General features: G+C 38.6%; 1 protein-coding gene across 2 annotated transcripts in view; it reads left to right on the plus strand.

Annotated features, from left to right (window-relative positions):
• Positions 1-15,350, plus strand: part of asap3 (ArfGAP with SH3 domain, ankyrin repeat and PH domain 3) — a 27,077-nt gene that overhangs the window by 9,774 nt on the left and 1,953 nt on the right. For both annotated transcript variants that reach the window (XM_024273215.2, XM_024273207.2), the window contains exons 4-22: positions 2,210-2,284; positions 3,979-4,028; positions 4,453-4,576; positions 6,259-6,344; positions 6,575-6,650; positions 7,808-7,894; positions 8,242-8,351; positions 8,917-8,986; positions 9,103-9,190; positions 9,597-9,645; positions 10,216-10,382; positions 10,893-11,026; positions 11,125-11,216; positions 11,294-11,474; positions 12,047-12,132; positions 12,241-12,356; positions 12,434-12,501; positions 14,818-14,925; positions 15,042-15,252. In XM_024273215.2, coding sequence (XP_024128983.1) covers positions 2,210-2,284; positions 3,979-4,028; positions 4,453-4,576; positions 6,259-6,344; positions 6,575-6,650; positions 7,808-7,894; positions 8,242-8,351; positions 8,917-8,986; positions 9,103-9,190; positions 9,597-9,645; positions 10,216-10,382; positions 10,893-11,026; positions 11,125-11,216; positions 11,294-11,474; positions 12,047-12,132; positions 12,241-12,356; positions 12,434-12,501; positions 14,818-14,925; positions 15,042-15,252 — 1,978 coding nt within the window. The remainder of the gene's footprint in view (positions 1-2,209; positions 2,285-3,978; positions 4,029-4,452; positions 4,577-6,258; positions 6,345-6,574; positions 6,651-7,807; positions 7,895-8,241; positions 8,352-8,916; positions 8,987-9,102; positions 9,191-9,596; positions 9,646-10,215; positions 10,383-10,892; positions 11,027-11,124; positions 11,217-11,293; positions 11,475-12,046; positions 12,133-12,240; positions 12,357-12,433; positions 12,502-14,817; positions 14,926-15,041; positions 15,253-15,350) is intronic.

The raw sequence follows: 15,350 nt of genomic DNA on the forward strand, positions 1-15,350 counted from the left end.
TGTCTTTTTTTTACCTGAACTTAAGAGGATCTATCCACTGCACCAAATACACTTCAACAAGCTCAGAATTTTCATGTATGAATGCTTTCAACTCCAAAATTCTAAAATAAAAAATATATATATATTTCTTTAAATTATTCTGATTTTACAACGATAACACAAACACATCAATGACTTTGAAAGTAGGTAGAAAAAAACAACAAATATTCTATTAAAAAGTAAAACAAGCATCTGAGCTGGTATCTGGCTCATAATTGCTCGCCATTTTGTTGCCTGGTAATGTTAGATTTGGAGTGTGAGGGGCTGTAAGCTAGCAGGAGGGAGTTTAAACAGATAACTCTCAGTTATGGGTGATAGGAAGGGGGGCAGGTTTCTCTGCACCAACTAGGGGTGTAACGGATAACAAAAGTTGCGGTTCGGATTGTGTCACATTTACATGTCTGGTGACCAAATCTACAAAAACTGAGAGAAAAGAATGCTTAATACGGAATTTTTACCTTCTCCCACCCCATAAATGTCTAAATTAAATCCTAAAGTTAAAATTAAACTTTAATTATTTTTGGTATTAATTGTAGCATTGAAACTAACTGTTGGAACATTTGAATATTTCAAATAATTATTATTATCCGTAGTACATGTGCAGGCGAGACACTGCCATACCCACTTTTCCTGGCGATTTTTGATCTTTTTGGCTTGCCGTACTGCCTTCCCTTGACGACACGTCCTTGTTGCACTGGGAGGTCTGAACCCAGACATGGAGATGTGCACTGATGCTTTTACTCAGCTCTTCAAGGGAGCTTCAGGTTAACAGACTTTTGGATAACCATCAAGAAGCAACTCTGACGCGTGTTGAAACAAAGATGATGTACATTACATACATTTGACCCCAACTGCATTTGGTGTGAACATACAACTGATCTTAATAGTGCGTGAAAAAGGTACGCAGTGGCGATGGGGGGAGGAGGAGGAGGGGGGTGATCCGTGGTACACGTGTGGGCCGAACCATGGCTAGGAATCCGTTATCTGTGATCTGTAACACCCCTTGCACCAACTGGTGAATTTGTAATGAACTCCTGCTGCTCTGCAGAAACTATGTCCTAGAAAACAACACTGATTTTTTTTATTTTGTCTAAAAATGGCATAATCCTTAAACGACCACTGGCAATGATTTAAAAAAAAAAAAAGCTGAAAAGGTGATCGGAGTGGATCTTTAACTAGCTGTGATTGTGTCAGCTCACAAAGGTACACAAATACAAATACATGCTAACTTCTCTTTACATATGAGACCCAAACAGTAACTTCCTCTAACTTACACTGACACTATAGAAATATAACTGGTAGAAAAGGTCAAATAAATTTGTTACCAAAAAGCATCTTTTGTGTAATAGCTTGTGATGTTAATGTTTTTCTAAAGACCTTTTAAGATCCAAATAACATTTTTGACCAACATTATCACCATGCTAATTACTTTCTATAACATAGGAAGTCTTTCTTCTGACTTTATGAGCTAGGAACTGATCCTCTGTCACGTGTTTTTTATGTTTACCTGACAGAACCTCATTTATTAACTTCTAGTTACCTGAGTGTGCAGCTTCCGTGTTTCAGTGCCAACCATAGCAGTCCCACCAGCCTCTGGGCCCCTCGGTCAATACAGCAGGGTCAGCTCTGCTGTCAGAACGCGGAAGTGGTCCGACATTATTTATGTTGGGAGGGGAGAGCGGCCTGGTTTTAATTTACCAGAAATGGAGGAAAAGCGGCTGCAGGACTCACTAATGGACTTTGTCAGTCTGTACAGTGGTGCAGTGTAAACACATGGAAATGATTCATCTGCTATTTAGTCAGGTTGTTGAAATAACCACGTGATTTGCTATCGTGGGGGAGGGGAACCTGTAGAAAACTTTGAAATTTAGTTTATTTGGTGATTCATTTGAACCCTTAAAACTCAAAAATGGGATTTCGGAAATTGCAGAAGGAAAAGTTATTATCTGGTGTTTTTGATTTTATGACTCATCACTTTGAAACGACTGCGTCATGGTGTTTTGGGGGTCGTCCATACTCGTTCCCAGAAACCCAATTCCACAGGGAGAGACCGTAAGAGTGTCGAACTGTGTTGTTTTGTGTGCGATTGCTCATGCTTGAGCAGATAGGGACCATCTCTGTTGTCAAGTGGGATGTTTGAACTCTTTTGCTGCTCTCTTGCTTGTTTCAGGTGCAAAGCCTCAGCAGCATCATGACATTTCCTCTGGAAAATGTGTTGAAGTCGGAGCTGCGGGACAGCAGATTAGTGAGTCTGAAACTCATCTCTAAAACACCCTCACATACTGAAAACTTCTGGTTAGAACAGGTGCATGAATATTATTTATGATTGAACAAATTGATCTGAAATCCATTAAATGATGAGATTGTTAATACCATACAGTGTTGCATGGAATCTCAAACAGAGAAACTCCAACAATTGTTCTGGAGGACGTTTTAGTTTGGCCACTAGGTGGCGATCACGCTGTAGCATTACACCTCATTCCAGAAGAAGAAGAAGAAAGTATGAACAAAAAACGGTGCTTTAGATCACAAATAGTTACTTTAAAAAAAATTCCTTAACATTGTTTGGAAAATCCACGTTTTTGAGTATATAAAGATGTCCATGTAGTCAGCAATGTACATTTAGGTCTACTGAGTGTTAGCAGTTGTCATCCTATGGGAAATCCCACTATATGTTAGCAACAAGCTAGCGGATGTTAGCATTATGCGTTTGATTGATTTATACTTTTATGGATCAATTCTTGATCTATTAAGCTTAGATCAATCCAGATTGATTAATAGATTTTATCAACCCAGCTCTGAAGTATAACCACAATTTGATTTAATAGAAACTAAGTATGTAGTCCCAAACCTCAACAAATCAAGTCAAGTTTTACTTTAAAAAATTGATGTTGATTATAAAATCTATGAATCCATTATTATATTTTGAAAAATATGTATAAAAAATATGACTTTTATTGCTAAGACTTCTACTTTTGTTAAGTTTATACAACTTATTCAACTTATTTTATTTTATTTATTTTTTTAGCATCAGTTGACAATCAAGGTTGTCACAAACTACTTCACAAAAAGCAAAAATTGTCAGTGAGAGCTTTATTAATCATGATGTTATAATCCAATTCAATCCAGAAAATTCCAATAAAGCCAGATCATTTTATTTGTATATAAATTAACTATATAAGTAAACAACAGATTACATCTAAGGTTGTTAGTTTAATCCCCGTACTGAGTAGTCAAACAACGGTGGATGTTTAGTTATGTAAAAACGGTTTTGTATTATCAACATCATTTGAATATTAGAAATATAAATTTATCAAATCAGGAATTTATGAATAAAAATCCAACCAATTCAGTACTTTGACACTGATACCTCAACTCAAGTAGCACTTTGAAAACAATCAGTTGATGGGAACTGTGACTTCCACATTTAGGAGAGTTATTTTCTAGAGGTTAAAATATAAATAAACAGGTAAACATTGATAACAAATCATAAAGCTAAAGTTTAATCTTTAAGCTATAACTATAAAAAAAATCTGACAGTGCAAAGTCATTTTATTTTGAAAGGGGCTGCACCAATTCTTGGGTTTACCGCTTACGTTTGTGCAAGCCTAAAAAATAAAAACTGATTCTAATTTTTGATAGAATTTATGATTTTATTTTTAAAAAATGAATAAAAATTATTTTGTGCTATTAAAAATAGTCTTTCTTTAAACCGATGCAGTCCAGCACTGAACTGACTCATCAAATCTGACTGTTGCCATACTTATAGACTTTTTCGCCAAAATAGTATAATGCTTTTGTAAACTCTCGCCTTTTAAAGAATCTAATGACACTGTGAAGGAAAGGTAGAGTTGAAGCAATGCAATCCTGCTGAACTCAAAGGTTAATGCAATAAAAGCCTGTCTGCCTCTGTGCTGTAATTCTTCTCTTTTCCCTCAGGAGCTCAAGAAAAACATGGAGAAGAGTCTGAAGGATTACGACATCAAATTGTAATTAACTCTTACTTACATTTCATTGCTGACTCATAGCAGCTCTGTGGCTGTTTTCTACGTCTTTAAGGTTTTTTTGTCCTGAAAGAAAAGTGATAAACGAAGAATGCCTTCAGAAATCCACTCTTTAGTTTAACAAGTCACAGTGTGAGGGCTTTACAGAGTCATCCTCTACATGACATGAATTATGGCTGAGACACTTTACAGCTCTGATTTGATCCTCAAATGATGATTTAAGTGTCCTCTAATTTTGTAAGACGATTACACCTCTCCCTTTTTCTTTCAACTCCCTAAAACCTGTGATGAGGTAAAGCCAGGGTTTAAAGAATGTGTGTGTTGAGGGAAGTTCCCCTTCATTTAGGAGTCAGATGTGCTGTATAAATGCAAGCTTGAACTGATTCTTTTTTTTTGTTCCTTTTCACAGAGGGAAGCTGGAAAAGGAGAAGAGGGAGAAAGCCAAGCAGCTGGGGCTGATCAGGGTGGAGGGGTCGGACGGAGCGGAGGACATGGAGAGAGAAAAAAGGGTCTTCCAGCTGCAAATGTGTGAGGTGAGAGGATTCAAGCCAGTCAAAACACCTGAAGCGCTGTTTCGTTTTACTTCACATGGGTGGTCTGTCATGTTTACTCCAACTGTAGATGATAAGACTAACTCTAACCTGAAATGTTATTGGTTGAATCTTATAGGAGTTTCTGCATAAATGGCTGTTGTGGTGCACGGTTTAGGAAATCTATGAAAAATGCATGACATGCGGTTTGTGTAAAGGTCATTTAGGTGTCAGCTGACTACGCTAGAGAAGACTCGAAGCAAAATAAATGCTGAATCCTGACTAAAAGCAGCTGTAGTAACCAAATGGAGAAAGAGTGTCTGCTGAAAACCAGTCCAAACCCTCAGTCATTCCTTCCTCTTCTCACTGCTTGCACACAGAGGCTCTGTAAAACCTCCAGAAAGCTCAGAGTGGAAACACTTTTCAAAGAAACAAAGGACTTTTCTTCTTTGTTTTTCCCACACATTTTCCGTCTTTAAAGACTCACTTTGATAAAAAAAAAAGTAAATGTTCTTCTGACAATAGAGAGCGTATATTAACCAAATTAAGTTTAAAATTGCATTTCTGAATGTTTCTTTATTCAAATTGTAAATGAAAGACTGCTGTTGGAAAAGCTCCCTGCTCCACTCCATTAGGATGCATTCATTTGTAAACAACTAGATCCATGTTAGGCCTGCACAATACATCACAAATTTATTGTTATCGCAATATCAGCCTGTCCAATACGCGTATCTAGAAAGACGGCACAATACATCGTAAACATCGCACATTGCAAGTTTTTCCTAATGTATGTACTTGCCTGAGCTGGCATCAGGCTGTAAGCTAGAGGGAGAGCATGGAAACGAAGAGCTCAGTTATGGGTGATGGGAAGGGGTGGTGGGGCTGCTCTATGCCAATAGTCCCGCTCACACAGCACATTATTATTCCCAAGTTGTCACATATTGACGTTTGGTTAAGGACCTCTCTGCGTCACTTTTTTGACATATTGGGTTTCCCCAACTCATCATTTCATGGCGTGTTCCAAATAAATCAGGGGTCCGGACATTCTATCGGATACAGAGCGAACCTCGGGACATGGCCGGTACTGGTACCCTAACCCTAGCCTGGTCTGGTCTGGTAAAGCATCTGGAATTGGCATCAATCCGTGTTCGGTATGGGTTAAGGTTAGGGTTTTGATACTGGTGCGGTCCACGTCCCAGTACCGCACCGCTATCCTAACCCTAACCTTAACCCGGTACCGGTTTGTGGCCGGAGGTTGGGGAGTCTTGATTTAATTGGAACAGCCAGCATGTCAAAAAATGACAAGGAGGGTCCTTTAGCATGCGCTAAAATGTGACGATTTGGAATGAGAATGTGTCTGCCCACAACTCAGCAGTAAATTTCCATTGACAACTTGCCGCTCTGCAGAAACTATGTCCCAGAAAATGATCGTTTTTTAAAATAGTGGCTAAAACAGCACAATCGTAATGAAAAGACCACTGGGAACACTTTAAAAACATGATCTGAGTGGAACTTTTAGGGTTTTTTTTTTAACGCTGCATATAGTTTTAGAGTTTGTGCAGTCACATTAAAAGACGCATCTAAACATTTTTTAAAGGTTTAGATTTGAACAGTTACTTTGCGTGATGAAAATCTTTACTATATGTATTTGTTTTTATGCTTAGAACGCTTGTTTGTGTTTTCAGTATCTGCTAAAAATCCAGGAATTGAAGGTGCGCCAAGGTCCTGAACTTCTCAAGAGCCTTATCACATATTTCGACGCCCAATTGAGGTCAGTGTGCTCCAGCAGAACCTTTGATGTCACACCTGGTAGAAAAACCAGCTGGTGTATTTGTTCACTGTACTTCCTTTTGCATGACAGTTTTAGGGTTTTAGTTTTCAATCAATTAATTGAACCCGAAGTTTGTATTTAAAGGGTTCTTATAGACCCATACCTAGTAGAATAAACTGAACGAACCCCAGTGCACCCTCGTGACTCCACGTCTGTTCTTCTGGTTTCAGTTTCTTTCGAGAAGGACTGAAAGCTGCGGAGAACCTTTCCCCCTTTATTGAGAAACTTACTTCTTCTATTTACAAGGCAAGTAACCAAAATTATTCTTTCTTTCTGATTCACTGCTTTATAAGCAAAAACAAGCAAAGTCTGTCTTCTAGTGTCAAGCTTTGCTCTGATTTCGAAAGTGCAAAAGTCATTCTTACAGGAAATAACAATGTTGTCTGTGTTCTATGATCATTCATGCTCTCTAATGTTGTCACAACATTTATTCACTATACATAATAGTAGTGTAACACTACTGAAAAGATTTAATTGTAATATTTAGTTTACAATTCAACACAATATAAATAAATATGTTTTTTTGGGTCAAATTTCTATTCTAAAGCTACTTTTGTTTGGTCACAGAAACAGTTTTCTAACAACTGAACAAAGAAAAGATCATTTATTTTATTAAAAACTCAAAGAAAAACTTTTTTATTTACTTAAAAATACAAAAAATGTCTTAAAGGAAAAAAAATATTGAATTTAATCAATTAATCAATTAAAAATGTTCACTGATTCAATTTTGATTCATTTATTAAAACCTGACTTATTATATATTTTTGTTTTTTGCTCCAATTGACTGACACACATGCAGTTAACATATTTTTCTGTAATTTTAGTCCTAAAGAAACATTTTTGAAATATAAATAGTAATATGATTATCACTTCAGTTCCATCATCCTAAATTCACCCTCCTCTCACCAAACGGTTTTCTTGTGAAATGTGTAACCAAAAGATTCCCTAATTTTAATATATTTGTATAGAGAACATCTGTTATTTTAGTCGTCCAGTTTTGTTTCCAAATAATTTCGTTTTCTGGGTTGGGCGCTGACGATGCTGTTAACTGGGACTTCAGGAACGTTGGTGGTTTTTCCTGTTGTTGGGAGTAAAAATAAAGACACGTTCCGACACGCCAGACTATCTGCCCCATGATGGAGGAGGATATTCATTATTTGTTATAGGATTAAAAAAAAGGGTTTTCTGAAGCACTACATTTACTATTTCAACATGTTTTCTTGGCTTTTCAGCACAAAAAGCAGAATTTCTAAAAAGTTTTCACCACTCCGACCAGTTGCTCCTGATGGGATGCCATGTCTACAGCCCTGATGTTTTGACAGATAACCAAACTAAACCTGATACTAAACATGAGCAAATGCATAAAACACTTCTTTAAAAACAAAATCTCATTGTTCTTATAGACTCGTGTGGAGCAGGACGAGGACGTCAAACAACTCACTCAGTTGAGAGATTCTCTCCGGTTACTTCTACAAGTGGAGGGGAAAGAGGTGGGCTCATTTTTCTGTTTACACATCTTCAACCGATCTATTTGGGGTGTAGGGTAGAGTGATATATCGCAATATTTCCTTTGGCGATACTTGTATTTATTTAAAATGCTGACAAGACGATATTTAATTAATTGTTTGTGATCGTCCTTCAGCGTCTATAAAAATATAAAAATATGGAAACATTGTTCTGCTACAGTCTTGGGATGTGTTGCGATATGTATCGTTTTGCGATTCATATCATATCGGTAGATTATCGCCAATAGACGATTTTTTGTTTTCTTAAATAAAACCTCACATTTTCTTGACTCTTTTGAAAGGAATTCCTAAATCCTCCTTTGTGTTTTCAGGAATATCTTAACAGGAAAAACTCGGGCAACGGATACAGCATCCACCAGCCTCAGGGAAACAAGAAATACGGGACAGAAAAATCTGGTTTCCTGCTCAAGAAGAGTGATGGGTGTGTAAAGGCATCGGCTTTATCAGCTATAACACGATTATAGCTGCGTATTTTTCCAACAAAGGAGCAGGATGTGTGTATTCTTAGATTGTTTTGGGTCAAAAGAACAAAAAACGTTTTGTTTTTCTGCTGCAGAAAAGTTAGATTTTGACTTTTACTTCCTGTAGTTTATGTCTTATATTGACGACTCAGAATATGTGGAAGTGCGGTCGAGTAAGTCGGGGGGAGGGAAGGAGGTTTAGACTGTTTCTGGGCCAGCTGGTCTTCATTATATTGAGATGAACATTCAATCTGGGGCCCCTCCATGGAAACCTTCAGTGGACTGCTTTTCTGAGCAACTCTACCTTTTGTCGTTTTCCACAAAAACTCTTTTGATAAAATAAATCAAACAAGAGTAAACTCCACAGCCTGTTGAAGCAAAACAGAACTTTAATCTGACTGATAGGATGATTAAAACAAGAATAAAGTTCTGAGAGGAGGGCTGGAATAAATCACCATTACTCAAACTAATGATGCATGTTAACGCCTCCGATTTTCTCAGTCTTTCTTTACGATTGTGTTTCAGGATTAGGAAGGTTTGGCAGAAGAGAAAGTGTGGCGTCAAATTTGGATGTTTGACTATTTCCCACAGTACGGTGAGGATTAGTAATTCACACTCACCTTTATTGACTAAAAAACATCGAATCTCCTATTTTACACTTATTATGTTCAAAGTTTTCTTTGACAAGATCGTGTTTCTTTTTATTTTTAGGTCAATCGACCTCCAGCCAAATTGAACCTGCTGACCTGTCAAGTACGACCGAATCCAGAGGACAAGAAAAGCTTTGACCTGGTCACTCGTAGGTTTAATCTTCGCTAACTTCTACATCCAATCTTAAATTAACAACAATACGTTTTTCTTGTGTGGAATAGCAAAATAAACTCATTTATACCAAGCTTAGCTATGTTATAATAAGGTGTGTCAAAATATCCATATTGCGATAAATCACAATATTTAGTCCAGTGATTGATTCTCGATGGATTCTCACCAAAACGATTTTAAATAAAAGATAAACTCAGAAATACAATTTTTAGCTTAATTTTCTTAATAAATGTCCTTCATTAATTTTCTTAATAAATGTCCTTCATCATCAGAAAAATGACACAAGAATGTGCTAAAACACCATCATCGTGTGTCTTTAAGTCTAATCCATCCAATTTTCTATCACAATCTTGCAGCATCAGCTCTCATTTCTGTCTTTGCAGATAATCGGACGTATCATTTCCAGGCGGAAGACGAGCAGGAATGTGTGATGTAAGCTGCCCTACTCCCACTTTTCATCTCTTCTTAGCAAGTTCCTGCCCGTCTGTTTATATATATATGGCAGCGCTTTGGTGGGAAGAAGGAATTTTTGGAATGCCCACATCCACAAACACATACAAAGGCGAAGATGACTCTGAAATATTTCAGTTCAATAAAGAAAGTAAAAAGCTTTCCAGTTTGGGAAAATAAAAACCAACGGAAGATCAGCTCTTGGTTCAGCTGGTTCTGGGAGGAACCTTTCCCCCAAACTGTGAGTGATGTGGTTCCAGATGGGATGATCTGTCGCCTGCCCTTTAGTTTGAGTGTGAGCCTCCAGGCAGATTCTCAGATGGGATGTTTGTGAGTTTAGGTGCAAAGAGAAACTAAAAGTGTGTGCAGGGACATCTTGCCAACCCCACAGCTTTATGAGATTTGAACAAGTGACTTTAGAGAGATTTGGATGTAAGCAAAGTGTATATTTTAGCTACTTAAAGTTTTGATCTGTCGCAGGAAGAATTCCAAAACATGGAATATGTAAATATCAGACTTTTCTCTTCAATCTATTTCCATTTCTGTTCTTAGTTGGGTGTCCGTGCTGCAGAACAGTAAAGAGGAGGCCTTGAACACGGCGCTGGGAGGAGATCAGCTTCACCTCCAGGACAGCGGGCTTCAGGAACTCTCTCAAGCCATTATTGCAGAGCTTCGACACATGCCGGGGAACGAGGCGTGTGCAGACTGTGGAGCCCCAGGTCGGTCTGTCATTAGTGAAATTACAACCACAGAAACTGTTTTTTTTTTTTTTTTTCCTCGAGGGGGGGGTTCATTCCTTTGCCCTCTTAAATGATATGGCCCAAACAGAGGCTGAATAGAGTCCCAGGAGTGCTTTTCTCACACCCCCTTGCACAATTCCCATTTGTTTCATTTATTTATTTTTCAGCCATTAACACTGCTTTAAAATACAACTGCTAGCAGATCAGCCCATAAAAGTTCTTGTGTTTGCAGAGCCTCAGGCAGCTCCTATACCAACGTCAGGACCTCATTCTGTAGTAGTCTGGTGATCACTGACTTTTTTGCGAAAAGATGTACAAAAAATAAAGAAAAAAAACAAAATTCTTGAAATAATGCAACCTTTATAAGATTAAATTAGCTTAGAAGTACTTTCCTGCAGAAAGTAAACATTTAAACCATCTAAAACCTCTTGAAACAAGCAGCATGAATGGATGTTTTTTCATTTAGTTTTATGTTTCTTGTGTTTTCAGAACCCACCTGGCTGTCCACCAACCTTGGCATTCTGACGTGTATCGAATGTTCTGGCATTCACCGGGATCTGGGGGTCCATTACTCCAGGATTCAGTCCCTCACTCTGGACCTGCTGAGCACCTCAGAGCTGCTGGTACCAGACTCAACAGTGAAAAACAACATCGCTTTTGTGTTTTCCATTCTCATGCTTGTGTGTGAAAGTTTTGTTTCTCTGTTTCCGTGTAACTCCAGTTGGCCTACAGCATCGGTAACACCAGATTCAATGACATCATGGAGATGGGGCTCCCAAATGACTACGTGAAGCCGTTACCACAAAGTGACATGTGAGTTCCCACCGCTTTTATTTAAGCTCATTTATTGTTTACATTTATCCACATTTATGCTCTTATTTGTGCGACAGGAATGCCAGGAAGGAGTACATTGTGGCAAAGTACGCGGAGCATCGATACGTCCAACGAAAAGAAGACACAAACCCGGAGCGGCTTTACGATGCGGTGAAAACCCGTGACATCACGGCGCTTCTGCAGCTCTACGCTGAGGGAGCAGACCTGAGCAAGCCAATCACAGTCCCCGACAGACAGGTGCCCACACGGAAGCGGATTTTATTGACGTGTTTGCCTCTTCTTTTTGGCGGTTCTCTGCTTGTTTGTTATGTTTCCTGGGATAAATTTGAACTCCAGCATCAGCGCAGATGTCTTTCATTTGAATGCGTGGCAGTAACATTCCACCAAGGCTTCTATCCCAATTTGTTTCAAGCTCCTCCCAGTTTAGTGATTTTTTTTTTAGCAAAAAAATGTGCACCCTTCACATGAGAAGTTTTGCAATTTACAAAAAAAGAATCCTTTATACTGTTATAAAACCAGTTTTTGAATTTTGGTTGGTGTTTTTTTCTTGTAGGACAGTTAGACTCATTTTTTTCGGTGTTTTATTTGATTTTTCCATCTTTTTTTTTTCTTGTATTAAATGTCAAACATCATTATAAAGGTTAATCAGTTTAATTAAGCTTCTTCATATAAGCATGTTCAAGCTTTAAGCTTTTTTGTTACACAGCAACTCCACAACAGATTTGTTCATTATTTAAAAAAAAACTACAATTTAGTGAAAACAGTGTTTAAAGGGTTAACAATGTTGTCGTCTCGTCTTCCTCTTTCAGGGGTTTAAGGAGACGGCTCTCCATCTTGCCGTGCGTCTGGAGGAGAAAAGCTCTCTGGCGCTGGTGGATTTCCTTTGCCAGAACAGGTCAGACGAGTTACTGGATTCAGTAACAGCTCTGTGTGTGTTAGCACTGTTTGCTCTCTTTTAACAAAGTTTAACTCTGGCTGCGTGGGCCATATGTTCTTTGAGCAGCAACTGTTTGGACAAGCGCACAGCAGAGGGAAACACAGCTCTTCACTACAGCGCCTTGTACCATAAACCTGAATCTCTCAAGCTGCTACTCAAAGCAAAGGCGGCCCTGAATACAGGTACATTCTACTCTGATGGTTGTGTTTCTGTGCCACATAGTGCAATGAGTCAAAACTGTCCTTTCTGCTTCCTGTAGTGAACTCAAATGGAGAAACGGCTCTTGATATTGCCAGGAGGCTGCAGCACTCACTCTGCATTGAACTGGTGAGATCCCCTTGTTTCATTTCAATTGTGCGTTAAGATGCTTGGATAATGTCAGGAGGGAATCAAGTTTTACCAGAAAGCCAAAGCTGGAAATGAAATACTTCCAACATTTGAAATACTACCTTAAAATAACTCAGTGGAGCGCAGCAGAACTCCCAACACAAAGAGAATCATCTTCATCAAGTCCCAGCGTGTGTCTTATTTTCTTACCGCTCATCTGCTCTGCTGAAGCAGACGGGTTTTATGCAACATGCTCGACTGTGAGTCACATTGGTGTCAGAATCTCTACTTTATTAAAGTACCATTGACTATATTTGATGGTTTTACAACATTATTTATTTGAAAGATACTTTTTGGACGTGGATTAGTAGGTTTTACCTCAGAATCTTCCACTTATCTGGATCAGGTGACTCAGTTTTGGTTTTTGGAAGATTCCTGATTTGGGTAACCAGCCCCAGACAGGTCATGGATGTTTGGAAAAGAGGCATGCTGGTAGATCTGGAGGAACAGGGATGAAGACTGCTCATGTAGACCGACTTGTTTAGAAGTTGTTTTTGAGGTGTGTAGAAAATAATGTGGTGTTGACACACCACAAGTGTACACATTTTACTCTTCTTTCAAACTGAACTGTCTCGTCTGTAACCCATAAGAACCCATTGGGACATCAGTGTAACAGAAAGATGTTTAAAAGGTTTTCTGCGATCATCTTGGTTTGTGGTATTTTCCACATAATTTTATCTTTAACCCTTTAAGACTGGAGCTTCAGTGTTTATGTTTTTTGATTTACTGATACACGATCAAGGTAATTCCAGTAGATTGTGAAGGAGAAAAGCGGCTCGCTTCGCTTTTCTCCTTCACAATCTACTGGAATTACCTTGATCGTGTTAACGGTTAAGAGGTTACAATAGGTTAAAGATTTTGTGTTTAAGCGTCACCGGCGACGCCTCAGATGTTAAAGGGTTAACTAAAAAAGTTGCATTTCCAGCAATAATGCTAGTGTGAAGGATTTTTGCCAAATTTGATTGCTGAAAATGCTGAAGCAATTTGCAAAATGCTAAATTTGCTAAAAGACTTTAAATTTCGCTAAAGAACTATGAAAGGCTGCTGAAGTTAGTCTACATTTCTGAAAAATTGTAGCAAGTTTGCATATAAATCCTTATTAAAGACCAATTTTGCAAAAACATGTAGTGTGTTGCTTTAATATGAGCTAAACTCTAAGTAAACCCAAAAAACCTTAGTAGATGCCAAATTAGCCTAAAAGCTAGCACATTGCTAAAAAGCTAGCAAATTGCTAAAATACTAGCTCAACTCCCAAATAGGCTAAAAAAAAAACCTCAGTAAAATTAATGAAAAATGTTAACCTGTTGCTGAAATACAAGCTAAACTCAAAAGTAGCCTAAAAAACCTCTGTAGATAACAAATTAGCTGGAAACTTTACCAAGTTGCTAAAATATTAGTGAAACTCAAAAATTGCCTTAAAAGAAAACTCATTAGATAACAAATTTGCAAAAAAAAACACTAGCCTGTTCCTAGCTAAACTCAAAAGTAGCCTAACAATTTTAGTAAATAATATCTTAGCCAAGGGCTGCACGGTGGCGCAGTGGTTAGCGCTCTTGCCTCACAGCGAGAAGGCCCCGGTTCGAATCCCGGCTGGGACCTTTCTGTGTGGAGTTTGCATGTTCTCCCCGTGCATGCGTGGGTTTTCACCGGGGACTCCGGCTTCCTCCCACCGTCCAAAAACATGCTTCATAGGTTCATTGGTGACTCTAAATTGTCCCTAGGTGTGTCTGTGAGAGTGAATGTGTGTATGATTGAGGCCCTGCGACAGACTGGCGACCTGTCCAGGGTGTACCCCGCCTTCGCCCATCAGTAGCCGGGATAGGCTCCGGCACCCCCGCGACCCCCAAAGGGAAGAAGCGGTCTGGAAGATGGATGAATGAAATAACTTAGCCAAAAAATGTCAGCATGTTGCTAAAATATTAGATGAAATTAGCTTAAAAAAACCTCAGTAGATGCTAAAGGAGCAGGCATAGTGCTAAAATAACAGCTCATAGTAAAATTACTGTAAACAATAGTATAAAGTGCATCAAGTTTTTGAATGGGGCATATTTTGCTCAATATTTGAAAGACTATATAGTTTATGAACACCAAGAGTACCAGCATTAATGTCCTGAATGAGCTGGATGTTTTGATAACAAAATTGCTGAGTTTTTATGTTCTGAAAAACGTACAGGAAGGAGCAGGAGAATCACTATTGTGTTAAATGAGTCCTCATGCTCATCTGTGTGTGTTTTTGTGTGTGTTTGTGTATTTTAGTTGGAGCTGGCTCAGAGTGGGAAGTTTAACTCCCAGATCCATGTGGAGTTCATGTGGGAGACGCATTCTCAGGAGATCTATGACAGTGAGGACGACCTGGATGAAAGGGTAAGATATACGGGAATATATTTTTGTGCAATTTTAAAGTAAGAAATCATCATTAAAACAGTCATTAAAATTCAAAGAGAAGATCTACAGGTTTAAACGGTTTCCATCTTCCGTAGGTGAGTCCACTTCCAAAGAATCGTTCCCCCCCGTCCTCGATCGGAGGCGTTGGAACAGCCCGCTGGTGTGGGAGTAATGGAGCGAGTACAGGCAGGCCCTGTCAAACCTACGAGAACCTCGAATTCCTCTATAAAAATCCTCCAGCTAACAGCCTCCCATCAGGAACGCTGATGCCGCCGCCTCCACTTCCTGCAAAATCCATCCTGAGAGGTGATCAAATATATGTTTTCTAATTAAGTCATCATCATATAACTCGACTTTTTCGATGGAGGTAAAAATTTAGTTTCTTGCCTTCACTAAATATCTCA

Source organism: Oryzias melastigma, linkage group LG22 (genome assembly GCF_002922805.2).
Source record: "Oryzias melastigma strain HK-1 linkage group LG22, ASM292280v2, whole genome shotgun sequence".
NCBI lineage: Eukaryota > Metazoa > Chordata > Actinopteri > Beloniformes > Adrianichthyidae > Oryzias > Oryzias melastigma.